This window comes from Pristiophorus japonicus, chromosome 8, assembly GCF_044704955.1.
Source record: "Pristiophorus japonicus isolate sPriJap1 chromosome 8, sPriJap1.hap1, whole genome shotgun sequence".
In the NCBI taxonomy this organism is placed as follows: Eukaryota; Metazoa; Chordata; class Chondrichthyes; family Pristiophoridae; genus Pristiophorus; species Pristiophorus japonicus.
The window spans coordinates 92,164,944-92,191,269 of NC_091984.1; the positions used below are offsets into that span (position 1 = coordinate 92,164,944).

The 26,326-nt window shown below is 50.6% G+C and overlaps 2 protein-coding genes across 4 annotated transcripts in view; one reads left to right on the top strand and one right to left on the bottom strand.

Annotated features, from left to right (window-relative positions):
- Positions 1 to 10,790, bottom strand: part of scyl3 (SCY1-like, kinase-like 3) — a 35,074-nt gene extending 24,284 nt beyond the window's left edge. For all 3 annotated transcript variants that reach the window (XM_070887087.1, XM_070887085.1, XM_070887084.1), the window contains exon 1: positions 10,574 to 10,790. In XM_070887087.1, coding sequence (XP_070743188.1) covers positions 10,574 to 10,738 — 165 coding nt within the window. In that variant the 5' untranslated portion in view covers positions 10,739 to 10,790. The remainder of the gene's footprint in view (positions 1 to 10,573) is intronic.
- A 5,302-nt stretch (positions 10,791 to 16,092) lies between these two features.
- The window catches only part of LOC139268628 (5'-AMP-activated protein kinase subunit beta-2-like), an 85,333-nt gene continuing 75,099 nt past the window's right edge, over positions 16,093 to 26,326 (top strand). Inside the window, exon 1 of the mRNA XM_070887088.1 lies at positions 16,093 to 16,198. The gene's annotated coding sequence lies outside the window, so the exon portion shown is untranslated. The remainder of the gene's footprint in view (positions 16,199 to 26,326) is intronic.

A 26,326-nucleotide genomic window follows, 5' to 3' on the forward strand; every position in this document is an offset into this window, starting at 1 on the left:
GGGAGGGGAAGGAGACAGCGGCTTATTGCCGTGGAGAGAGGGGAGGGAGGGGAAGGAGACAGCGGCTTGTTGCCGGGGAGGGAGGGAGAAGGAGACAGCGGCTTGTTGCCGTGGAGAGAGGGGAGGGAGGGGAAGGAAACAGCGGCTTGTTGCCGTGGAGAGAGGGGAGGGAGACAGCGGCTTGTTGCCGTGCAGGGGAGGGGAAGGAGACAGTGAGAAGGCTGCAAGTGCTGATGGCAATGTGATTTTATTAAAAAATGTTCAAAAATTAAACAGCTACAAAGAACTACAAAAATGGCCGAGTGCCAATGTTTTTTTTCCACAGAGCATGCGCGAATGCTCCAACGCGCACGCGCAGCGTTGCCGGCAGGAAAAAAACTAATTTAAATAGTACCCACCCCCTCCCACTTACAAAATCGGCGCGAGTGTAGGCTCCGCCCCCCTGGGCGCCGCACCAAACAGACAAGGAGCTGCAGAACGCTCGAGAATAGCACGTTTTTTTTCTGGCACCGTTTTAGGCGTGAAAAACGGGCGCCCAGCTTGGAGGGGCGCCCGTTTTTTATCCTGTGGAAACTTGGGCCCCAAGTGTTGGAAATACACAGCAGGCCATCAGCATTTGCAAGGAGAGGGGTTAACATTCCAGGTGGAGGTCCTTGATCAAACCATCATTGTTCTGATAATTCTTGAAAATCCACACCAAAACAATGTCATTAACTATGGATTTTCAATGCAAGAGGGGAAATTAGGGACTAGCACGCATTTTTACGCCAGGCCAGAATGATCTCAATCTTTTGATGAATCTCAATTAACATGGCTCCGCCCCCAGGCAAAAAAACCAAGCAGCTGAGTTTCCTGCAGCTATGCCAGTTCTGAACATCCCTAAAATGTTAGGTATAACAGGACCTCAAATCATGTTTCTGGTGTTTCATGGTGATATTTTAAGTAATTGTTTTTTTTTTATTTCTTCTTACTGAGACATACACTGTATTTGCTGGATCTTTGCATTTTTATGCTATCATTAGGAGTTACATTAAAAATTGATAAACTTCCATGATAGCATTTTCTTAAACACGTGCATAAAGGATGGTTTGATGCTTCAACCTTTTAATTTTCATACATAACTGGATATGGCACAAGTTCCACACTATCTTTGGTTTACATTGATTTCTGTTCATTTTATGCTGGTCTTTAAGCTAATGAGGTTCTTAGAAAATTTCAGTGAAAGTTGCCAATGGCAAAATTGGCACAACCAACAAGTTTGAGGAAATGTGTCTCATAGCCTCTTCTCTTTTGGACCTGTTGCATAGGCCTAGCCTTTTGTGTTTTTATTCCTATTTATAAATTTAGGAATCTGCATCACATCAGTGATTATACAACCGCCTATTCACCAAATCATCTCCCCACTCCCAGTAGTATTATCAGTGCTGATACCTACTGAAACTTTTGTTGCATTGAAACAATGTCCAAATCCTTGTGTGGGAGGTCAGATTATATGGTTACTGTCACCGTAACATTTTTATATGGATCAATGCACTTGGCAGTCAACCAGCTATTTGGTTATTTTTTTTTATTGAACGAGCTGGGAATGAAAAACAGAAAGTTTATTTGTGGACTGCTAAAATAATTAGATTGTAACATAGAAACATAGAAAATAGGTGCAGGAGTAGGCCATTCAGCCCTTCGAGCCTGCACCGCCATTCAATAAGATCATGGCTGATCATTCCTTCAGTACCTCTTTCTGCTTTCTCTCCATACCTTTGATCTCCTTAACTGTAAGGGCCATATCTAACTCCCTCTTGAATATATCCAATGAACTGGCATCAACAACTCTCTGCGGCAGGAAATTCCACAGGTCAACAACTCTGAGTGAAGAAGTTTCTCCTCATCTCAGTCCTAAATGGCCTACCCCTTATCCTAAGACTATGTCCCCTGGTTCTGGACTTCCCCAACATCGAGAACATTCTTCCCGCATCTAACCTGTCCAGTCCCGTCAGAATCCTATATGTTTCCATGAGATCCCCTCTCATCCTTCTAAACGCCAGTGAATAAAGGCCCAGTTGATTCAGTCCCTCCTCATATGACAGCCCAGCCATCCCTGGAATCAGTCTGGTGAACCTTCGCTGCACTCCCTCAATAGCAAGAATGTTCTTCCTCAGACTTGGAGACCAAAACTGAACACAATATTCCAGGTGAGGCCTCATCAAGGCCCTGTACAACTGCAGTAAGACCTCTCTGCTCCTATATTCAAATCCCCTAGCAATGAAGGCCAACATACCATTTGCCTTCTTTACCGCCTGCTGTACCTGCGTGCCCATTTTCAGTGACTGATGAACCATGACACCCAGGTCTCGTTGCACCTCCCCTTTTTCTAGTCTGCCGCCATTCAGATAATATTCTGCCTTCGTGTTTTTGCCCCCAAAATGGATAACCTTACCTTTATCCACATTATACTGCATCTGCCATGTATTTGCCCACTCACCTAATCTGTCCAAGTCACCCTGCAGCCTCTTAGTGTCCTCCTTACAGCTCACACCGCCACCCAGTTTAGTGTCATCCGCAAACTTGGAGATATTACACTCTATTCCTTCATCCAAATCGTTAATGTATATTATAAAGAGCTGGGGTCCCAGCACTGAGCCCTGCGGCACCCCACTAGTAACTGCCTGCCATTCTGAAAAGGACCCGTTTAATCCCGACTCTCTGCTTTCTGTCTGCCAACCAGTTCTCTATCCACGTCAGTACATTATCCCCAATACCATGCGCTTTGATTTTGTACAACAATCTCTTGGCGGGACCTTGTTAAAAGCCTTTTGAAAGTCCAAATACACCACTTCCACTGGTTCTCCCTTGTCCAATCTACTAGTTACATCCTCAAAAAATTCCAGAAGATTCGTCAAGCATAATTTCCCTTTCATAAATCCATGCTGACTCGGTCCGAATCCTGTCACTGCTTTCCAAATGGGCTGCTATTTCATCCTTAAAGATTGATGCCAACATTTTCCCCACTACTGATGTCAGGCTAACCAGTCTATAATTACTCTCTCCCTCCTTTTTTAAAAAGTGGCGTTACATTAGCTATCCTCCAATCCATAGGAACTGATGCAGAGTCGATAGATTGTTGGAAAATGATCACCAATGCATCCACTATTTCTAGGATCACTTCCTTAAGTACTCTGGGATGCAGACCATCAGGACCCAGGTAACCTAGGAGAGTAGCCAATAACCAAACACTCCAATGATTCCCAAAGTGCAAACTGAATTATTAAAAACATCTGACACATCCAGGCATGGTATTCTGTTGACAACCTATGGAAGCATTAGAGGGAGAAAAACTGCTTCTTGCCCAAGGGAAATGTGTTGCACAGCTGCACGTGTGGTTTTTACTGGTAGGGCTTTTTTTTTTAAAAAGCATGATGTAAGCCCTATCCTTACTACAACTTGCATTTACATAGCATCTTTAACGTAGTAAAATGTCCCAAGGCACTTCACAAGCGCATTAACAAAGTTCGAAACAGAGCACCATAAGGAGATATTCGGACAGATGACCAAAAGCTAGGTTTTAAAGAGAGTCTTAAAAGGAGGAGAGAGGGGTAGAGGTTTAGGGAGGGAATTCCAGAGCTTTAGGCCTCGGCAGCTGAAGGCCTAAACGCTGCCAATGGTGGAGCGTTGAAAATTGGGGATGAGCAAGAGGCATATTTGGAGAAATGCAGAGATCTCAGGGTTGGAGGGCTGGAGGAGGTTATAGATATAGGACTCAATTTTCCCCAAGCCCGTTTTCTGGCGTATTGCCAGAGTTACGCCAGGTTTTCTAGGCCAGAAATGCAGCAGAAATATTTTGCCAAATTTCACGATCTATTATTTGAATTTGGCGCCGGGCAGCATGTCCAGTTGTCTTGGGGGGGGGGGGGGGGGGGGGGGGGTGGAGCCTGCTGTCTGCGCCGAAAAACAATGCCGTAGCGGGGGGAAAAAAAGTTACCTTTCTGAAGTCGTTTCAATGGACGCGCATGCTCAGTACAGCTCGGATTTGGCAATCGGCCATTTTTAAAGAGCCAGTTGTGTGTGTGTCAGAAGGAGTGGTGAGAGCACATTGGAAAAATCGCAGCTGCAGCAATACAAGATGCAACACGGAGCAAGGACCAAGAATTTCGTACTGGAAGAAGTGGAGGCACTAGTTAGTTTGATTGAGAACAGATGGCAGGAGCTGGATACCAGCAGAGGTCACATAAAAGTTCCACCCAAAGAAAGAGAAATGCTGGAACCAAGTTGCAGAAGATTACTACGCAGTGGTGAACACCACGAGATCTGGAGACCAATGTAAAAAGAAATGGCAGGACCTTGGTCAAGTAGTTAGTGCAAGTAATATTTTCATTTATTCAATGCAATTGTAAATGTGACTAGCTGTATATGTACCACCCAGCAAAAAGACACTCTCTCTAAAAAGTTGCATTTTCATCTTTGCAGAGGAAAGTGGCACACAACAAAAGGGAAAGAACTCGAACAAGAGGAGGCCCGGCAAACCTGCACCCACTGACACCCTTGGAAGAGGGTCGCTGCTTTGATAGGTCCTGCCTGGAAAAAATGAATCAGTACTGCACAAGCTGGGTCCACACTCGAGGGAGACGACAAGTCCTGCAAATGTATCGTGGCCCTTCAAATCAACTTGCTGCCTGGCCTGCGATGTGTGAGCCTACTCATGCCACCCATCCTGCTCCTTCTCTGCTGCTAACCATTTGACTGTTCAGTTATATTTCGCAGAACTTGAAGTCAACCCTGACAATGCAGATGATTTAGATGAGGATGAGCCTGACAAGGAGAACATCTCCCAATCCAGCCCAAGAACATGGTGGGTGGGGGGCCACAGAGGGAGAGGGGATGGAGCTGGATGAAGCTCCCACTGTTGTACTGAATATGGAGGAGGTGCCGCTCATGGAGATGCCAGCCCCTTCTGTGACTAGTGGTTTGAGTGTTGATGGGACATTCCATGGTTTCCCACCTTCTGAGGTTGCGGGTCCCAGTGGTGTGGTGCAGCGAGGCACACCCAGGGCCCCATAGTCCCAGGCTGCGGGTTCCATTGGGGTGCAGCGAGGCACACCCAGGGCCCCATAGTCCCAGGCTGCGGGTTCCATTGGGGTGCAGCGAGGCACACCCAGGTTTAAAAAAAAAAGTTGAACTTTATTATTGATTTTGACAAGTGTTCTTGACTCCCTCCAAAATCTTTGATTTAAAAACAATGGCGTCTTTCAGCACCGATTTGTGAATGTGCGCTGGTTTTCTGAACTCACCAGAAGGTTTTTCGTGAGTGGCCAGATATGCCAACGTAATAGAAAAAAATGTTGGCCAAACTGTGAACAATTGAAAAAACCGGCGCAGAAATGAGGGAACGTCAAAAGTATGACGTAAAAAAAAAAACTGGCCTAGAAAAATCAAAACTAAGTCAGTTACGCCGGCGCAGATCGCAGGGGAAAGTTTGAAAAAAATAAATACGCCAAAAAAGCAGCCTACCCCAAAAAAACAGCACAAATCACTAGGTAAAATTGAGCCCATAGAGAGGGGTGAAGCCATGGAGGGATTTGAAAACAAGGATGAGAATTTTTTTTAAATGGAAATGTTGCCGGACCCATTTCATATTTTAAATGTAAAACAATACATTTATAAATAACTATACCTGCAGAGGAGTAACAGATCACTCCAATTCAAAACAATACCAAGAAAAGCTCAAACAGATCAGGAATTACTTTCTATCCACAGTAACCAACTGATCCCAGAAGAAACAGAAGGAGATCAAATGCTTTCTGAACCAACTGCAGATACAGTTCAGTAACCGTGCAGAAGCTAGTCCAAAATGCATTGCATTAAAAATCTCATTCGGTTGACCCAACATTCCCAACTTCTAAATGTAACAGCAACATCCTGTTGTACTGATATCAGCGCACCACAGCCAAGTTCAAAGCTACGGTGAGGTCATTATCAGTGATTTGGTTCCAGATTAAACCTAATTTCAACAGCTATTCCAATTCATATGTTCTGAATGGCTTAAAGCTTCATCACAGTGCGCAGGCAAATGCTCTATTACAAGAAAATATCTTGAGTTTTTCTTTAAAAATATTGTATTTTTGGTAAATTAGCAGAACACCAGACACAATCAGGTGAAGTCAAAGCTTAATCGACGTGATTATTCAAGCCAACCTATCCCTACTGAGCTGATTTTGCAGCTTAAACAAGGCTAGCTGGATACAGCACTGCATGGTTGCACAGAATTGTTTGTTTTCAATGTTATTTTGGTCGCGAAAGCAAATTGACAGAAGTGCTCCTGCCCGACAAATTTAAATTTAGGCAAGCAGGTTACTACTGGAAATATGGAAATTCCTGCTGGCAACTGGAAATATGATGCGAGATAAGTCAGTTGGCAGTCTGGGTGTCAGTAAAAGGTGTTGCAAAATTAACAAGCGCTACTTCCTAGGTGGAAGCGAGGAGTGTCAACACAAATGTGACCAGAAACCAATGGTGGAGAACAGCAAGCACAGAAAGTGACAGCTATCCATGAAGTGGCAATGGGTGTAGTGGGGAGAGGAAACAAAACCGACGAGGGGTCATGAGGAAGAAAGGGGAAAATTAAAGGATACATCAGTGAAGGTTGGGGTGACGAGACAGCACATGACTTCAGAATTTAAAATATGCAACTTTGACAAAGCCCCATCAACTCTTGAACTCCTCCCAGCCAGATAGGAGCTGGAAACGGTGGTGTTGCCTTGACCCCTTACCCAAGCCCAGTGTGTGGATGACGTGGAGCGAAAGCCCTGCTTTTCTTCTCTCCTCGGGCGGGGTTCTACCCTAATTTAACTGTCCTGGTTTGCCAGGGAATCTCCTGGAATGGAAGTCAATCCCCAGGTATTACTGCTATCAGCCCGGAAGGACTTCGCCCAGTAAATTGCATGCCCCCGGCTCAGTGACGCCGTCGTCTTAAGAGATTTGGGACGAGCTTAAGGATGATTGGAAACTGTATAATTTGAAGGAGAAACAGTCAGGAGACTGGGGAATGAGGGTCTGGAAAGGAGGAGACTGGGGTCAGCAGGGGAAAGGGAATTGGGGGATAGGGGTCATGGGGAGAAAGGGAGGCTGGGATCAGGGGAGAAACTGGGGGCTGGTAGATAGGGGTGGCGTCAGAGGAGAGGGTGACTGGGGAACAGAGTGCTCTGGGGGGAAGAGAGCGAGAATGGAGGCAAGGTGGCTGGGGCTCGGATAGGAGAAGAGGGAACAAGTATCGCTGATTCTAGCTGGAAGACTTAGCTGGAAGGGAGAAGGATTCTATTTACAATGCAGGCTATTAGAACATGGGATGCATCACCACAAGTAGCTATTCAGGCAGAGACTATATCATTTAAAAGTAAATGGGATAAATATTTTAAAAGATGTAATATAAAAGAATCGGGGGGGGGGGGGGGAGAAAGAGAGAAGAGAAGAATAGGGCTACAGGAGAGCGCGCCTGCAATGGCACCGGCACCAGTGGCCAAAAGGACACCTTTTATGCAATAATTAATCATTCTATAAAAACTCAGCTGGAGTCCGACCCGAGAGAGTGGTTTAGAAATGATGCTGCTGAGCGAAGTTTAGGACAGTTCCCTGTGAGAAGTTTCCTAAATCAATCACCCCTTAACCGTCTAAATTCAAAGGAATACAACTCTAGTTTGTGTGTGTCTCCTCGTAACTTAACCCTTAGAGTCCAGGTATCATTCTGGTAAATCTACACTGCACTCCCCCAAGTCCAATATATCTTTCCTACGGTGTGGTGCCCAGAACTGCTCAGGGTAGTCCAGGTGTGGTCTAACCAGGGCTTTTTATAGCTGTAGCATAGCTTCTACTCCCTCATATTCTAGCCCTCTAGATATAAAGACCAGCATTCCATTCGCCTTTTTAAAATTATTTTCTGTACCTGTTCATGAAATTTTACTGATCTATGTACATGAACATCAAGTCTCTTTGGACCTCCACTGTTTCCAGCTTTACACCATTTAGAAAGTTCTGTGTTCTATCCTCTTTAGGTCCAAAATGGATGGCCTCACATTTGCCTACACTGAAATCAATTTGCCACAGTATTGCTCACTTAATCTATTAATATTTTTTGTCATTTTATGCTCCATCTACACTGCTTACAATACAATACAATGCCTTTGTGGCATGGGCAAATTTGGATACGTGGCTTTCTATCTGGTCATAAAGTCATTAAGAAATACAGTGAATATAATACAGGGATCCAACACAGATACTTGCGGACCACCACTAGTCACATCCTGCCAATTAGAATACCTGCTCATTATCCCTACTCTGTCTCCTGCCGCTCAGCCAATTTCCTAACCAGGTCAATAATTTGCCCTCAATTCCTTGAGCTTAAACGTAAACTAACAGTCACTTATTGTCAAATAGTTTCCGGAAGTCCATATAACATGCATAGGCATTTCCCTGTCCACTAACTTAGTCACCGCTTCAAAAAATTCAATCGGGTTCATCAGGCATGACCTACCCTTTACACATCTATGTTGACGCTCTGATACGCTAAAAGTTTTCATGGTGTTCAGTCACGCTATACTTAATTATAGATTCTAGTGATTGCCCCGACAATAGATGTTAGGCTCATTGGTCTATAATTACCTGGTTTCCCCCTCTCACCTTCTTGAATGGCAGAGTGACATATGCAATTTTTGAACAATTTCCCAATTGAGAGAACTTTGGAAGATTATAGTTAGGGCATCACCTACTTTCCTATAAAAGCATGCGCTGGAAGCCATCTGGTGCTGGAGATTAGACCCTCTTTAGTGCCATTATTTTCTTCATTACTGTTAGGTTACTTAGGTCAATTTTGGTGAGTCCCTGCCCCCAATTCAATATTTTCCTTGGGATTTCCAGCATGCATTCCTCTTCCTCTACTGTAAATACTGGTGCAAAGTAATTATTCAACATGTCCACCATTTCCTTATTTTCATTTACAATGGTCTGGAATTTTCAGTCAGCAGGGAAGCGACGGCGCTCACCGCTGACCTCGAAACTGCCCACAAAGATCTAAAAATTTCTGTGGCGTTAATTTCAGCTCTCCTAATGCTAATTTCATGCTGGAGTCAAGTCGAGAGGATCTCCAGCATCCAGCAACAGTGATGTCATCAAGCTGGGGGGGGGGGGGGGTCGGAGTCGGGGGGGGATGGAGGGGGGAGTCCGGGGGGGGGGATGGAGGGAGTCCGGGGGGGGGGGGGGGATGGAGGGATTCCGGGGGGGGGGGGGGGGGAATGGAGGGATTCCGGGGTGGGGGGGGGGGGGGGGGAGATGGAGGATGGAGGGAGTCCCGGGGGGGGGGGGGGGGGGGGGATGGATGGAGGGAGTCCGGGGGGGGGGGGGGGGGGATGGAGGGAGTCCGGGGGGGGGGGATGGAGGGAGTCCGGGGGGGGGGGGGGGGGAATGGAGGGAGTCCGGGGGGGGGGGGGGGGGGGGATGGAGGGATGGGGGATGGAGGGAGTCCCGGGGGGGGGGGGGGGGGGGGGGGATGGAGGGAGTCCGGGGGGGGGGGGGGGGGGGGGGATGGAGGGAGTCCGGGGGGGGGGGGGGAATGGAGGGAGTCCGGGGGGGGGGGGGGGGGGGGAATGGAGGGAGCCCGGGGGGGGAATGGAGGGAGTCCGGGGGGGGGGGGGGGAATGGAGGGAGTCCGGGGGGGGGGGGGGGGGGGGATGGAGGGAGTCCGGGGGGGGGGGGGGGGGGGAATGGAGGGAGTCCTGGGGGGGGGGGGGGGGGAATGGAGGGAGTCCGGGGGGGGGGGGGGGGGGGGAATGGAGGGAGTCCGGGGGGGGGGGGGGGGGGGAATGGAGGGAGTCCGGGGGGGGGGGGGGGGGGAATGGAGGGAGTCCGGGGGGGGGGGGGGGGGGGGAATGGAGGGAGTCCGGGGGGGGGGGGGGGGGGAATGGAGGGAGTCCGGGGGGGGGGGGGGGGAATGGAGGGAGTCCGGGGGGGGGAATGGAGGGAGTCCGGGGGGGGGGGGGGGGGGGGAGAATGGAGGGAGTCCGGGGGGGGGGGGGGGAGAATGGAGGGAGTCCGGGGGGGGGGGGGGGAATGGAGGGAGTCCGGGGGGGGGGGGGGGAGATGGAGGGAGTCCGGGGGGGGGGGGAGATGGAGGGAGTCCGGGGGGGGGGGGGAGATGGAGGGAGTCCGGGGGGGGGGGGGGAGATGGAGGGAGTCCGGGGGGGGGGGGGGATGGAGGGAGTCGGGGGGGGGGGGGGGATGGAGGGAGTCGGGGGGGGGGGGGGATGGAGGGAGTCGGGGGGGGGGGGGGATGGAGGGAGTCGGGGGGGGGGGGGGGAGAGGGAGTCGGGGGGGTCGGAGTGGGGGGGGGGGGGGGGGAGTCGGAGTCCGGGGGGGGGGGGGGGAAAGAGAGGGGTCGGAGTCCGGGGGGGGGGGGGGTCGGGGTCGGGGTCGGAGTCCGGGGGGAGGGTCGGAGTCGGGGGGGGAGGGTCGGAGTCGGGGGAAGGGTCGGAGTCGGGGGGGGGGGGGGGGGGGTGGTTGGAGTCGGGGTGGGCGGTTGCGTCTCCCTCCTCACCTTGGCTGCCTTGTTGACGGCCTCTTCGTTCCCCCGCGGATACACGAAGACGGACACCAGCTGCTCCTCATCCAGCGCCGCCCGGTACACGCTGAGGCCGGCGGGCAAAGTCACCGGCGGCTCCTCTAGTTGGCAGCTCCTCGCCGCGCTACTCTCCGCCCCCATGGCCGCGCGGGTGCGGGAGAGCAGGGCGGACAAATTCACTCAAACCCCACACCCCCCCGACTCCAAAAAAAACAACCAACCCCACGCATCCGGCTCAACCGGAAACGTATGGAGCGCCCCGTCAGCCAATCACAGCTCGGCATGCGACGCAGGCGCAGTATGGAGAGCGCTGCTCCAGTCTGACCCTACCTTACACACGGAGCATCTGGGAACCCAACTGAAGAGCCAAAGCCTAAAGTAATAGTTTGATCTCTCTCCCAAAGGACCACGGCCCAAAACTGATGGTTTCTTATCATCACTCACCTTCCGTGAGTGTTCGTTTATTCTCTCTAATTGAGAAGATGGAAACCCATGTGAATGTTCAAAGCCCAACTACCAAGGTTCAGAAGAACAAGAGGGAAGCCAAGATAAATCATTTACAGTAATTGGATTATGCAACGTTTAGGTGTGAAAGCCTCTAGATAGTAGGAAAAAAAGACTACGGTAATTCAATAGCTTTGAATTCCTGGGAAAGAATAGTTATATAGTGCAATACGTCTTAATTTCAACCAGTAAGGAGGTGAGAAAGAACAAGAACATTTAGGATGATGCATTTGGAACTTAGAGGAAGGAAGTTAAAAGGATCAAATATCTTAATGATGATAAAATAAAAACAAGAAAGACTGCAAGCTACAGAAGAAGACTCCCTTCACTCAGTTAGATTTCCAACTATCCAGGTTGTACATCTAGAGAGTTTTGGGCCCAGTGTCCATGTCAGTACTTGGCAACAAAAAACAGTGTTTCTTAGAGGTCACCTTGAGAAAGTATATTTGCGTAGCCACTCACATTCCTATGCATGTCACAGTGCTCCAGCGATTTGCAAGACAGGTTGGAGTCATACAAGAGTCAGAGGGAAATAAATATTGCACATTTAAGCACAACAACAACTTGTATTTATATAGCACCTTTAATGTAGTAAAACATCCCAAGGCGCTTCACAGGAGTGTTATAAGACAAAAATAAATAAATTTGACAGCAAGCCACATAAGAAATTACAGCAGATGACCAAAAGCTTGGTCAAAGAGGTAGGTTTTAAGGAGCATCTTAAAGGAGGAAAGAGAGGTAGAGATGTTTAGGGAGGGAGTTCCAGAATTTGGGGCCTAGGCAGCTGAAGACACGGCCACCAATGGTTGAGCAGTTATAATCAGAAATGCTCAAGAGGGCAGAATTTTAGGAGCGGCGGGTGCTCGCAGGGTTGAGGTTGAAAGAAATTACAGAGATAGGGGAGAGAGAGACCATGGAGGGATTTGTCGACAACAATGAGAATTTTGAAATCGAGCCGTTGCTTAACCGGGAGCCAATGTAGGTCGGCAAGCACAGGGGTGATGGGCGGGAGGGACTTGGTGTGAGTTAGGACATGCGTTGTCGAGTTTTGGATGACTTCAAGTTTACGTAGGGTAGAATGTTGATGGCCAGCCAGGAGTGCATTGGAGTAGTCAAGTCCAGAGGTAACAAAGGCATGGATTAGTGTTTCAGCATCAGATGAGCTGAGGAAATAGACGGTTTTAGTTATGCTGTAGATATGGCTCATTTTAAGGTCAAATATGACACCTTGGTTGCAAACAGTCTGGTTCAGCCTCAGATGCTAGGGAGAGGGATGGAGTCGGTGGCTCGGGAACGCAGTTTGTGGCGGGGATCAAAGAAGATGGCTTCGGTCTTCGCAATATTTAATTGGAGAAAATTTTTGCTTATCCAGTCGGACAATTTGGAGACCATGGCGGGATCGAGAAAAGGGGTGGTGAGGTCGAGGTGGGTGTCATCAATGTACATGTGGAAACTGATGCCCTGCTTTCAGATGACAAATTAACAGTACCCTAAACAAATCCCTATGTAATTCAGGATGTTGTCAAAAGCATCGGTGGAAGGGTACATTTGTAGTGTGGCAGGTTTACATAGAATGTTTCTATTGCTAATGTAGACATAGGAATTTATAGTGGAAATGTATAAAAATAAGAACAGAATACAAGACTTTAAAATGGTTCTGAAATACATCTGTGTGCCCTGGACTAATTATCTCCTGCTGTCTAACTCTGCTTTACCTGAAGTATACACTTTTTCTTGACTCTTCCTGTGCAATACTGTGGGAGATTGAAGTTAAAATACTTCCATGCTAATTTGGCCTCAGTCCTTGCCACGGTTACTATCCTGCAGAGTTAAAGTACTGTGCTCAGGCATAGGTTATGGACAAAATCCTATACACAAACATCCTTCACATGTGCAATTACGAAAACAGAAATTGTCACTATAGTGAAAGGCTGCCACTGGATAGATATTTTAGCACCTTGAAAAATAAATTTGGGTTAAACTTAAAAAGTCTTCTATCAGTTGCAGAAACCAGCCTCTTGATGCCTCAGCATCTAACACCAAGATAGTTTGTTAAAATGTTATTTTTCAGATGACCAATTTTATTCAATATATAAACTGTCTGTTATTTGAAACCAAAAATTACTACTAATACAGACATAACACTTTGTAATAAAAGTTCAATTTTAACTATTCAATCAACAAATATAATTGACCCCAATGCATTATACATAACATAGTACAAACAGCATATTCATTAACTCAGCTTGAGCTGTGGCTGCTGGTACATTAAAAAAAAGGAAAGCCAGTCTACCAGAATACCAATGCTGGGCTGGAGGTAGATATTTACAAGTGGCTACAATTATCTGGATCTTCCGATTTTTTGTGCTTTTTCACATGGGGTATTTGTAACCTGCCTTAAGGGGTCAGGCAGGTTACAAATATCTAATTGTCACAACCATGCTTCACATGATAAACTACCTATGAGCAATGCCATGGGAGATTAATTAGTTTCAAAATAGTTATTATCCAGCAGTGCATCTACTCAGGTAGTCCCTCTGTATCAAGGCTATTTGCTAACAGTGAGATTTTATATAAAACAGCTTGTTAGAAAGTAGACTCAATGCTGTCTTTATATTGAGATTGAAACAGGCTGGAAACGCAATGGAATGAATGCTGTCTTTTATAATGTGCAGTGAGACACAGTAAATTGGTAACATTTATTTACATAGTTTCCACCCACCCTTATATTAAGTGACTCATCCTAGACCTGTCAATTTTTCATCTTAGAATCGTTACAGCACAGAAAGAGGACATTCGGCCTGTCGAGCCGGTGCCGGCTCTCTGCAAGAGCAGTTCAGTTAGTCCCACTTTCCTGCCATTTCCCCATAGCCCTGCAATTTTTTTTCCTTCAGGTACTTATCTAATTCACTTTTGAAAGCCACGATTGAATCTACATCCACCATCCCTTCAGGCAATGCATTGCAGATCATAACCACTTACTGCGTAAAAAGGTTGTTCCTCGTGTTGTCTTTGGTTCTTCTGCCAATCATTTTAAATCTGTGTCCTCTGGTTCCCGACCCTTCTGCCAATGGGAACAGTTTCTCTCTACCTATTCTGTCTAGACCCCTCATGATTTTGAACACCTCTATCAAATCTCCTCTCAACCTTCTCTGCTCTAAGAACAAGTCCAGCTTCTCCAGTCTATCTATGTAACTGAAGTCCCTCATCCCTGGAACCATTCTTGTAAATCTTTTCTGCACCCTTTCTAAGGCCTTTACATCCTCTCTAAAGTGCAGTGCCCAGATGAGTCGGACCAGTGTTCTGTAAAGGTTCATTATAACTTCCTTGCTTTTGTACTCTCTGTCTCTATTTATGAAGCCCAGGATCCCTTAAGCTTTTTTAACCGCTTTCTCAACCTGCCCTGCCACTTTCAATGATTTCTGCACATATACCCGCAGGCCTCTCTGTTCATGCACCCTCTTTAGAATTATACCCTTTAGTTTATATTGCCTCCTCATTCTTCCTACCAAAATGTATCACTTCACACTTTTCGGCATTAAATTTCATCTGCCATGCGCCCATTCTACCATCTTGTCTTTGTCCTCTTGAAGTCTATCACTATCCTCCTCACTATTCACTATACTTCCAACTTTTGTGTCATCTGCAAATTTTGAAATTGTGCCCTGTACACCCAAGTCCAAGTATTAATATATACAAGTTGAGCATCCAAAATCCAGAGTTCCGGAATCCGGAATGTTCCAGAATCTGGACTCTGGACCGATTGGTGGCAGGGTCGTCCGAAATCCGTAAAATGTTCTGGAATTTGGACCTGCCGATCTCAAGGTCCCGCCGCTGCCCGACCTCAGGCCTCGCCTCACTGCCCCTCGCCTCGCCGCTGTCCAACCTCGGGCCTCACTTCGCCACCACTGCCCTTACCTTGAGGTCTCCTCACCGGCCTGCCCAAACACCACCTCTGCGATGGGCCCCGCCCGAACACTTCTCCGGTGGCGAGCCCCGCCCAACCACTTCCTAGGCAGTGAGCCCTGCCTGAACACCTCCTCCGCGGCGAGCCCCGCCTGAACACGTCCTTGGCGGTGGGCCCCGCTCAAACACCTCCTCAGCGGCGGATCCCACCCGAACACCTCATCGCCCGGTGAACAGCCCCCTACTAACGTTCCAAAATCCGGAAATACCCGAACCTGGGCTCGGGTGTTTCCGGATTCGTGACGTCAGAAAGATGTTCCAGAAAGACGGCCTCGGCCCTGAATTCGGGGCGCTGCACCTGTAACTCTTTTGAGTTTACCTGCGAAAACATAAAACATTAAACGGTGCCACCCGACCTGGGTGACACTCCAGACATTTACAAGGCCCTTTTTTTTCCCCCCCTTTTTTTGTTTTTTTTTGTGTTTTTCTTTTTTTGGTTTTTTTTTGGGCACTAAAATCACAATTTTCCCCAGTGCCCCCTATAAAAGGGAAGGGGGACACTAAAAGCACCGGCAATTAAAACAAATTAAACTTAAGAACGTAAAATCAAATTAAAATTTGGTTGCGGGGCGTGATGATGCACTCCAGTCCCTCCGGTGCCCACCTCTCGCGGAAGGCCGCGCTGCACCTGTATCAAGAAACGCAGTAGTCCTCGTACCCACCTGGGGAACAATACTGTGTACCTTCCTCCAGTCCGAGAGAGAGGCATTTTTTTGTGTGTGTATTGTTGTTTTAATTTTAAAAAAGACGAAAGCTTTGTTTCAATGGATTGCATCCATTTAACAGTCCCATCCAAAAAAGTATTTCCAATGGCATCAACACAGGAGAGAATAAATACAACACATACACCAGCTAGGACCAGCCTGGGGTTAGGAGGAAATTGAGTATGCATGAGAGTTAGCTAATGTAGTATCGGTGGCTAGCCTTGAGATATTTGCACCGAGTATTTTGAATCACAATTTAGAGCGCGAGCAGATGGACAGTGTGATTCTACGCGCGGGCCCGCTGTGTCCCGGGCACGCGCATCACTCGGCGCGATGGACGGAGCGCGAGCCGGAGCGGTTACGTTTGGGGGATAGACAGACCAAGACAGGGTCTGTGACCAGTAACAGGTCCGCTACAGCACTCCAGGTAACTTCTGCTCCCCGTCAGACCGGGAAAATGTCAGCGGATACTCAGCGGGTAACCTGTTGTCACTGTGTTTTTGTGTCATTTCTATTTTTATCTTCCAAAAAAAATGGGAAGGTTGCCGGGGGGGTTTATGGAGCTAAATTTAGTCGTGTCTTTAGGAAGGCCTCGTTTCTCCTGCTCAGATATGGTTGTTAACGGTTGTAGCATTTTGATAGTTGGAAGTGCGGAGCCGTTGATCTTTGCATGGGACAGGCCAATTGCACCTGTTGCTGGAGTCTACTTTCCGTTTAATTGCAAATAAATGTGTATGTTTTATAACTGTAGGTTATTCACGTGTTTAGTATATTGCAAACACGGAATTGCAATGTTATGAACTTTTACAGCTGTTTGTGTTGTTTGTCCTGTAAACGTTAACTTTAATAGGGAGCAACTCAAACCTCCTTCCCTCTCCCACCCGTTTTATGTAAGTAGTATGGGTGGTAATATGAATATCCAAATATACAAAAAGCAATTCATGGTTAAGCCCTCTCTGCTTTACTTTATTTTTATAAGGACAGTGCTTATTATAGTAATTGTAAACTGAGCAAACATCAGAAAGGGGAACAAATGTCAATAAGCACTTTAATTCACGCAGAGTGATTAATACTTGGTGCACTGTTCTGCGGAAGAAAGTGGAGGCAAAAAACGGGAGTTGTTTCGGAGGCAGTTAGATTCATTGATGTGAATTGGGATTGTTTTCCATAGATGAATGAGCTAAATAGGCAGAATGCACTTGCTAATCTGTGCTGATCTTTGTGGAAGAAATGTTCATAAACTAACTACTTGTTATTTGCAGTTGGGTAATTTGATAATACTTAATTCCGAATCTGGTTTCTATGGTTCTGTGGTCATTAGTGGTATTTCAGTGATTTTGAGTAGATCTATTAAATGTCTGATTATGTGCATGTAATAAAATTGGACATGCTGCAGAAAACATAGAATCTGTTATCACTCGAGAAAAATGCTTCATTACGTGCTTCCTCAGAAACAACAAGAATGTTTGTTTACTACAGATATATATGCTCATTGTTGGTATCCAGTCTTGGACAAGAAACAATTTCCTCCAGTTAAATATTGGGAAGACTGAAGCCATCATCCTCAGCCCCTGCCACAAACTCACTCTCCTTGCCACTGATTCTATTTTTCTGCCCAGCTATTGTTTCAGACTGTTTGCAAGTTTGTCGCTTTCGACCGTCAGAAAGACCAACTACTTCTACCTCCATAACATCACCTGCCTCCATCCCTGCCTCAAACCATCTACCATGGAAACCCTCATCCATGCATTTGTCACCAGATTCAACTATTCCAAAGTCCTCCTGACCAGTCTCCCATTCTCCACCCTCCATAAACATCAGCTCTTCCAAAACACTGTTACTCTTCTCCGAATCCACACCAAGTCATGATCATCCATCACCCCTGTCCTTGCCAGTTCCCCAACACTTCTAATTCACACCCTCCTGTTTAAATCCCTACATGGCCTTGCCACTCCCAATTTCTGTTCCCTTCTACACCCCCCCCCCCCCAAATTCTCCAATCTTCTGACTCTAGCCTTTTGTGAATCCTCCCCCAGCCTTCACCCCACCATTGGCAGTCGTGCTTTCAGCTGTTGAGTCACCCCACAGTCTCGAATTCTCTCCCTAAGCTTCTCCACCTCCCTCTCTTCCTTTAAGGACCTCCTTAAAACCCACCCCTGAGCAAACCTTTGATCACCTCCCCTAATATTTCCTTTGTCTCAGCATCTGTTTTTATCTGATTATGCTCTTGTGAAGCACCTTGAGATATTTTTCTATATTCAAGATGCTATATAAATGTAAGTTGTTGATTGTTGGTAAACCCTATTTCTCTTCCATCCATTTTGCAGTAATCCCAAATTATACTGCCAGGTTTGGCTTTGCTGTGTTGTGGTAATTCAACATATCCTCCCCCGCCACCAAATGCACGTGTCACATTTGCATTAGGAACATTATCAGCAAACTGGTGACTTTTATGGACTTTTTTATGGACTTATCCACTGGTCTAAGCATATATTAGGCAGCGGTTATGGGAGATTACATTTGGAAAGGCAAGGATTAATTAGGGACAGTCAGCATGGATTTGTTAAGGGAAGATTGACTAACTTGATTGAATTTTTTGAGGTAACCAAGAGGATCGATGAGGGGAGTGCGTACGATGTAGTGTATATGGACTTTAGCAAAGCTTTTGATAAGGTCCCACATGGTAGACTGGTCACGAAGATTAAAGCCAATGGGATGCAGGGCAAAGTGTCAAGTTGGATCCAAAATTGGCTTGGAGGTAGGAAGCAAAGGGTTATGGTTGATGGATGTTTTTGTGACTGGAAGGATGTTTCCAGTGGGGTTCTGCAGAGCTCAGTACTGGGTACCTTGCTTTTTGTGGTTTAGATTTGAATATAAGGAGTATGATTTAAGAAGTTTGCAGATGACACTAAAATCGGCTGTGTGGTTGATAATGAAGAGGAAAGTCATGGGCGACAGGAGGATATCAATCTACTGGTCAGGTGGGCAAAGCAGTGGCAAATGGAATTTAATTCAGAGAAGTGTGAAGTGATGCACTTTGGGAGGGCTAATAAGGAAAGGGTATACACATTAAGCGGTAGGCCATTTAATAGTGTAGATGAACAAAGGGACCTTGGAGTGCTTGTCCACAGAACTCTTTTTGGGAGGACCCATTGGTCCACAGAACTCTTTTTTGGGAGGAAACTAAAACATTAAATCATTAAATCGTGTCCCCCCGATCTGGGGGACACACCAAACATTCTCAAGGCCCTTTTTTTTGTGTTTTCTTTTTTTTTATTATTATTTTTTTGGGGCACTAAAATCATATTTTTTCTCCAAGTGCCCCTTATAAAAGGGGAGGGGGACACTTTAAAAAAAAAAAACACCGGCAATTAAAACAAATTAAACTTTAAAACATAAAATCAAATTAAAATTTGATTTTAAAATTAAAATCAAATTAAAATTTGGTTGCCGGGCGTGATGATGCACTCCAGTCCCTCCGGTGTCCACCTCTTGCGGAAGGCCGCGAGCATACCGGTGGACACCGCGTGCTCCATCTCCAAGGACACCCTGGCGCGGATGTACGCGCGGAAGAGAGGCAGGCAGTCAGGCTGAACGACCCCCTCGACCGCCCGCTGCCTGGACCGGCTGATGGCATCCTTGGCCGTGCCCAGGAGCAGTCCTACGAGGAGGCCCTTGGACCTACCCGCTCCCCTCCGCACAGGGTGCCCAAAGATCAGGAGTGAGGGACTGAAGTGCAGCCAGAATTTCAGGAGAAGCCCCTTTAAATAATAAAACAGGGGCTGCAACCTCGTGCATTCAATAAAAACATGGAACACGGGCTCTTCCAGACCGCAGAAATTGCAGGCGGCCTGGGAGCCCGTGAACCGGCTTAAAAATTTATTGCACGGCACTGCTCCGTGCACCACCCTCCAGGCCAAGTCCCCGATAAATAATGGGAGGACTCCCGCGTAGAGTGCCCTCCACCGGGGACCCCCGCCTCCTCCGGACGGCAAGATGGTACGCCATGGCGTGTCCGGACGGCAGGCGAGGATGGCAAAGTTGAGAGTGTGCAGGAGCAGCCCGTACAGGAAACCCCTCCGCGCGGAACTGAAAGGCACGGAGGGGATTTCCCCGAGGCGGCTCAAGTTGTGAGGTGCCGGCTCCCGAGGGAGGTTCCGGGGTTTGGCGCCGATGAGGAATTCCGTCCGGACGGGGGTCAGTTCGGACGGGGTCTCCCCACGTGCTTGAGCCTCCTCGATGCACCTAACGGAGTCAGGGCCCAGAGCTGTTTTTAGCGACGCGATGGCATCGGCCGCGCGGCGGACGTCGGCCGAATTTAGGCGCCGCGCCAGCGCGTCTGGCGCCATCCAGCCCGCTCCTCCGCCATCGAGCAGGTCCCTGACTCTGGTCACCTCACCAGCCACAGCCCACTCGTCCGACTGCCACCTAAAACCTCGGTCGTGGAGGTACGGATTCCCGAGCAGCGGCTCCTGCAGGACAGCCGCCACTCCAGCCGGTGGAGAGCTGCGCTTGGTGGAAACTTTGTTCCAGACCCTGATGAGTTCCTTGTAAAAGACAGGCAGCTCCTGGAAGGTGGTCCTGACGCCCCCCGAGCTCACAAACAGGAGCTGCGTGTCGTAGTTGAGGCCGTGCTGCTGGTGGAAGAAATAAGTCGCCGGAGGGGGCTCGACGTAAAGGTATCTCTGCAGGGTCTGAAGACGGAAAGTCGCGAGCTGGGTGCTGACGCACACCAACGACTGACCGCCCTCCCCAAGCGAGAGACTCGACCGCGGCAGAGACCCAGTGCTTCCTGTTATTCCAGAAGAAGTCCACCAGCTTCTTCTGTATCTTGGTGACAAACGCAGGGGGAGGGGTCAAAGTGACCAGCTGGTACCACAGCATGGCGGCCACCAGCTGGTTTATGACTAGCGCTCGACCCCTGTAGGACAGCACTCGGAGCAGTCCTGTCCAGCGCCCTAGGCGAGCGGCGACCTTGGCCTCCAGCTCTTGCCAGTTCGCCGGCCAGGCTTCCTCGTCGGGGCTAAGGTAGACTCCCAGATCGAGGAGATGGGTCGTGCTCCAGGCAAAAGGCCTGAGCTCCTCCGGCAGGGAGTCCACCCGCCACTGACCCACCAAGAGTCCGGAACATTTCTCCCAGTTGATCCTGGCAGAGGATGCGGCCGAGTAAATCTCCTGGCACTCACGCATCCTCCGCAGGTCAACGGGATCCTCTACCGCGAGGAGCACGTCATCGGCGTAAGCCAAGAGGACGACCTCCACGCCCGGCCCTTGCAGAGCCAGTCCCGTCAACCTCATCCGCAGATGGCATATAACTGGCCGGACATGGGGCATCCCTGGCGCACCCCTCTCCCAAAGCGAAGGGGCGCCGTCAAGGACCCGTTAACCTTAATCAGACACTCCGCGGCGGCGTACAAAAGTCTGATCCGGGCGACGAAATGCGTCCCGAACCCGAAAGCGCGCAGAGTCCCGAACAGATAGTCGTGATCCACCCTGTCGAAAGCCTTCTCCTGGTCGAGAGATCGGAAGGCGACCGACAGACCAGCCTCCTGGGAATGATGGATGAGGTCCCGGACCAGATGGATGTTATCGTGGATTGTCCGGCCCGGGACCGTGTAGGACTGGTCGGGGTGGATCATGTGGTCCAGCACGGCGCCAAGGCGAGCAGACATTGCCCTGGTGAAGATTTTGTAGTCCGTGCTGAGGAGGGAGACCGGGCGCCAGTTCTTAAGGAGGCGGAGATCGCCCTTCTTAGGCAGCAGGACAATGACTGCCCTGCGCTAAGAGAGGGGCATCTCCCCGGTCGCCAGACTTTCCCCCAGGACCCGCGCATAGTCGCCCCCCAGGATGTCCCAGAATGCCCTGTGGAACTCCACGGTCAGCCCGTCCAGCCCCGGGGCTTTTCCCCTCGAGAGCCGGTCAAGGGCGCCGGTCAGCTCCGCCAGGCTTAGCGGAGCTTCCAGATTTTCGGCGCCCTCCGGGCTGACCTTCGGCAGGTCCTTCCACAAAACTCTACGCGCTTCCTCGCTGGACGGCTCCGGAGAGAACAGAGCCCCGTAATATTCACGGGCTTGTTGTTGACGCCCTCCGGATCCGAGACGAGAGAGCTCTCGTCGGCCAGCAGCGTCAAGAGCTGCTTACGGACACTCTGTCTTTTTTCCAACGAATAGAAGAAGGGGGAGCCACGGTCCAGATCCCGCAGGAACCGGATCTGCGACCTCACGAACGCGCCTCGGGACCCGACGAGCTGCAGGTCCTTCAGCGCGGCCGCCTTCGCTTCGTACACTATCCGCAGGGCCGGGTCCTCGACGACTTGACCGAGACGGGACTCCAGGTCGAGCACCTCTTTTTCTAGGCGCCCGACCCTGGCCGCCCGCCTCTTGGTCGACCCCCTCGCGTACTCTTGACAGTAGACGCGGACGTGAACCTTGCCCACGTCCCAACATAGCCTCAAGGAGGGGAAGCCCCCCTGCTTCCTTCTCCAGTCGGCCCAGAAACGACGGAACGAGTCCTGGAATCGCTCGTCCTCCAGCAGCTGGTTGTTAAAATGCCAGTACGTGGACCCCGTCCTCGCACGGAGTGAAGCGAGCTCCGCCCACACCAGGTGGTGGTCCGAACACGGCACCAGCCGCATGGAGGCCGCTGGGACGCAGGAAACGTATGCCCAAGACACGTAAAGGCGGTCGATTCTGGACCATCCTACTCCAGGCCTCACCCAAGTAAAGGCGCTGGAGTCGGGGTGGAGATTTCGCCAGACGTCCACCAAGTCGAAGGACCCGACCAGGTCCCTCAACTTCTCGATCGCCGTTATGCTCTGCGGGGCACCGGAGCGGTCCCTCGCCTCGAGGGTGCAGTTAAAATCCCCCCCCAAGGACAATGCAGTCGCCGACGTCGACGGAGCCAAGAAGAACGGACACTTCTTCGAAGAAGCGCGTTTGCTGTGGGCCGGGCTGAGGGGCGCACACGTTCACGAGATGGAGCGGCACATCCCCCAGACGAACCGTGACGTGCAGCAAGCGGCCTGGCACGGGCTCCTCGACCCCCAAGATCTTCGGCTGAAAATGCGGGGCCAGCAAGATGGCCACCCCACAAGAAGTGGCGGTGAGGTGGCTCATGCGGACCTCTCCTTGCCATTCCAGGAGCCACGTGGCTTCGTCTCCCAGAACGGTGTGGGTTTCTTGCAGGAAGCACACCGCAAAATTCCCCTCCCGCAGGAGCGAAAAATTGTTAAATCTACGGCGTGCCTCTGCCGCCGTTGATGTTGAGGCTGGCTATGGTTATCTTCATGACAAAAGCATAGTGCAACCTCTACCTAACCTATTGTGGGGGGGGGGGGAGTGGAGTCGTTTGTTGACCTCCACTCCTTCAGCAGCCCAGCGAGGAACCTTTTGAGCTAGCGCAGCTCAAGGCCTTGCGCCTTTGACAAAGGCCCGCCTGCGGCCATGGTTTTAGCGGTGGCGCGGACGGACGCGATGAGCAGCCCCGGCTCGGACCATCTTTCCAGGGCCAGATGGGCTCGGTTGCGGCGACCTTGGCTCTGGACCAAAAAGTCCCGGAGTTCCTTTACAGGAATGAGGGGTGACTCAACGGCGGGCACGAGGAGATCCACTGCCTCATTGGCGATGGACTCGAGATCTTCTCCTTCGTCCCCCACCGAGTCCCCGTTCCCGTCCCCCTCCGGGAGGTCACCGCCAGCAGCCGGCCCGTCGACCACACGAGGTACAGCAAACGGCCTGGCCGCTCCATCCGGCCCTGGCCGCTCCATCCGGCCCTGGCTCTGCCCCGATCCCACCCCCAGGATCGTCGGCAGAGGAGTCCCCACTGGGCTCTTTTAAAAGCGGTGCTGGGTCGGGAAGCGACAGCGGAAGGTGTTCCTCCTCCACCCCAAGAACCGGGGAACACAGAGACCTGGTTTAGGAAATTCTCCAGGTCTACCCAGTCCCCCAGCTCCAAAGTAGGGGGCGAGGGTTGGTGTTCTTCCCCTTCCCCGCCGCCACCCCCCGGCCCAGTGTGTACAGAATCATTAAAATTGTTAACATTTTGTGTTTCTTCCGGGTCGAGCGACTCCCGGGGAAAGTTGGCTAATAGCTGGGCGGGCTCGGCCTTTTTGGCCCCACCCGCCTCAGTCCCTGGGACGCTCGACCCGGCGGCTACGCATTCCTCCGCTGGCCCCATGCCCCCCCACGACAGGCAGATCTTCCACGCCATCCCGGGAAGCAGAGGCTGGGCAGCCTCGACTGCCCCACCCTCCCCGGGGACAGATTTCTCTTGCCTATGGCGCAGTTTGGAGGCGCTGGTGGGGGACGCGGGACACACGCGGCGGGCACCGACTCCTCCGTGGAGGGATGTTGTTCCCCCTCCGCCTCATTGGAGCGGCGCCTCCTTTTGTTCCTGGGAGGGCTGCCGAGGCCTCCCGCTCCACACCCCCCCCCCCTTTTTCTTATCTTGCCCGAGCCCCTCTGTGAAATTGGTCAAGGGCTCGGGCACGGGCTTAGGGCACCCCGCGCTCGCCGGTGACGAGGTTGGGCCGAGCGCGGTGATCGGGCTGTCTGGCGCACTGAGGGGACCCGCCTCGAGATGTTTCGCCTTCCTCCGCACCACCTTTCCGCTCAGACGCTCTCCCTCCCCCCTGCCGGAGGCCGTGAATACAAAGGCCCCCGACGATGCCCGCGCACCCACAGCTCCCGGCACGCGGACGCTACTAGGGGGAGGTGTGGCGGCGGCGCCAGCCTTGGCCGCCCTCGGTTGTTACGAACATGCCCCACCTCCCTACAGGCATGGCACCGCATGCCGTCCGACGTCCAGAAGACGCGGTAGGCAGTCCCCTCGTGCACCACATTAAAACTACCCTCTGTCGTCTCCTCCCGCGCCAGCCGGACAAAGAGCTGGCGGCGGAAGGAGAAGACGTGGCGCAGGCTGTTCTCCCTGAGGCCGAGCGGTATGGGGTTGATCCATGACCTTACCTTCCCCCAGTTGGTGTAGGTGAGGGAGGAGGAGCCCAGCAGGAACAAAGGGCGGGACGTTAGAAAGGATGACCCTCTGCGCGGTGGCTTCGAGACAGTCCACCGGCAGGAACGTCCCGCCCACCGTGAGCCCCTTTTCAAGGGCCAGGGACACCGCCCGCTCCGACCCCAGGAAGAATACAGCCTTCCCAGACATCTTGGAGGCTGCGACAATGGCCGAGGGGCCGACTACCCCAGCCATTGCCCGCACGCACTCCTCGATGCTCATTGTGGGGTGAGTGTAGCGCTTGACCCCGTGTTTTTTTTGTTATAAGTCTGAATGGTGGCAGGGCCGCAGGAGGCGCCGTGGATGTGGACGCCGCCTGCGCGTACGTCTTAGCTGGCCCTGCCACCGGCGTGGATGGGGTCGCCATCACGGGGTCCCTTTAAGGGCTACACCCACCCCAAAGTCACAGGCCTTAATGTTCTTAAATTGGGCTCGTTTAAGTGTATGAGCAGAGGAGCTCTCAATGAGGCACACCTCTCCCCTAGTTGACAATTGGGGAGGGGCCTTGCTATTTCTGCTCAGTTGTCTTAATTGTTTTTTTCAATTAGGAGGAAAGGGCTCTCGGAGAGAGAGGGGAGAGACAGAGAAGGAGGAGGGGGTTGGGAAAGAGGGAAGCTGCGAGGGCAGGTCGCCCCTCACAGCGATGGGTGGGTGTTTCTTGGGGTGCACTCCCCAGATGGCAAAAAAACACAGTCTTTGTAGATGGTCTTCGGGTGCGGGGGGAGAAGATGTCTTCACCTGGGGTAGCTGGAGCCACCCAGGCACACACTCCCAACGATGTTAAATAGGGTAATTAGGGTAATTAATCAGTCTTCAGCCAGGTAGCTCCAGCTAGCCCAGGCTAGGCAATGGGGGAGGGGTGCTTCAGTGGTGTGTGGGGCCTAGCTGTAAGCAAGACCCCCACACACACTTCCACACACACACACCCCCCGCGATGTTCCGGCCGTCGAACTGATCGTCTTTCCTCCCCCCACCGATGCAACAAAGTCTTTAGGGGAATGCACCAAAACACACCCACCTTTGGTTGATGAAGTTTCTCCCTCCTTCCACACTGGATAGTTGTTCTTTTTCCCCCTCTCTCCAACTCTTTGTAAAAGTAATGAAGTTGTTGAATTTCCTGCTCTCCTCTCCCTCTGGATGGATTGGAATTGTAGTAAGCCCCCTCCTCCTCTTCCTGGGCTGTTTCACAGGTCTCACAAAGGCCTTCCAGGCAGGAGCAACAGCAGCAAGATCCTTCTCTCACAGCTCCAGGCTCCAAATGATCAGGCCATGCCTCCAAAGCTCCACCATTGGTCCACAGATCCCTGAAAAGTAGCAGGCCAAATGGATAAGGTGGTTAAGAAGGCATACGGAATGCTTGCCTTTATTGGCCGAGGCATAGAATATAAGAGCAGGGAGGTTATGCTTAAATTGTATGATACTCTGGTTAGGCTACAACTGGAGTATTGCGTGCAGTTCTGGTCGCCGTATTATAGGAAGGATATGATTGCACGAGAGAGGGTGCAGAGGAGATTTACTAGGATGCTGCCTGGAATGGAGAATCTTA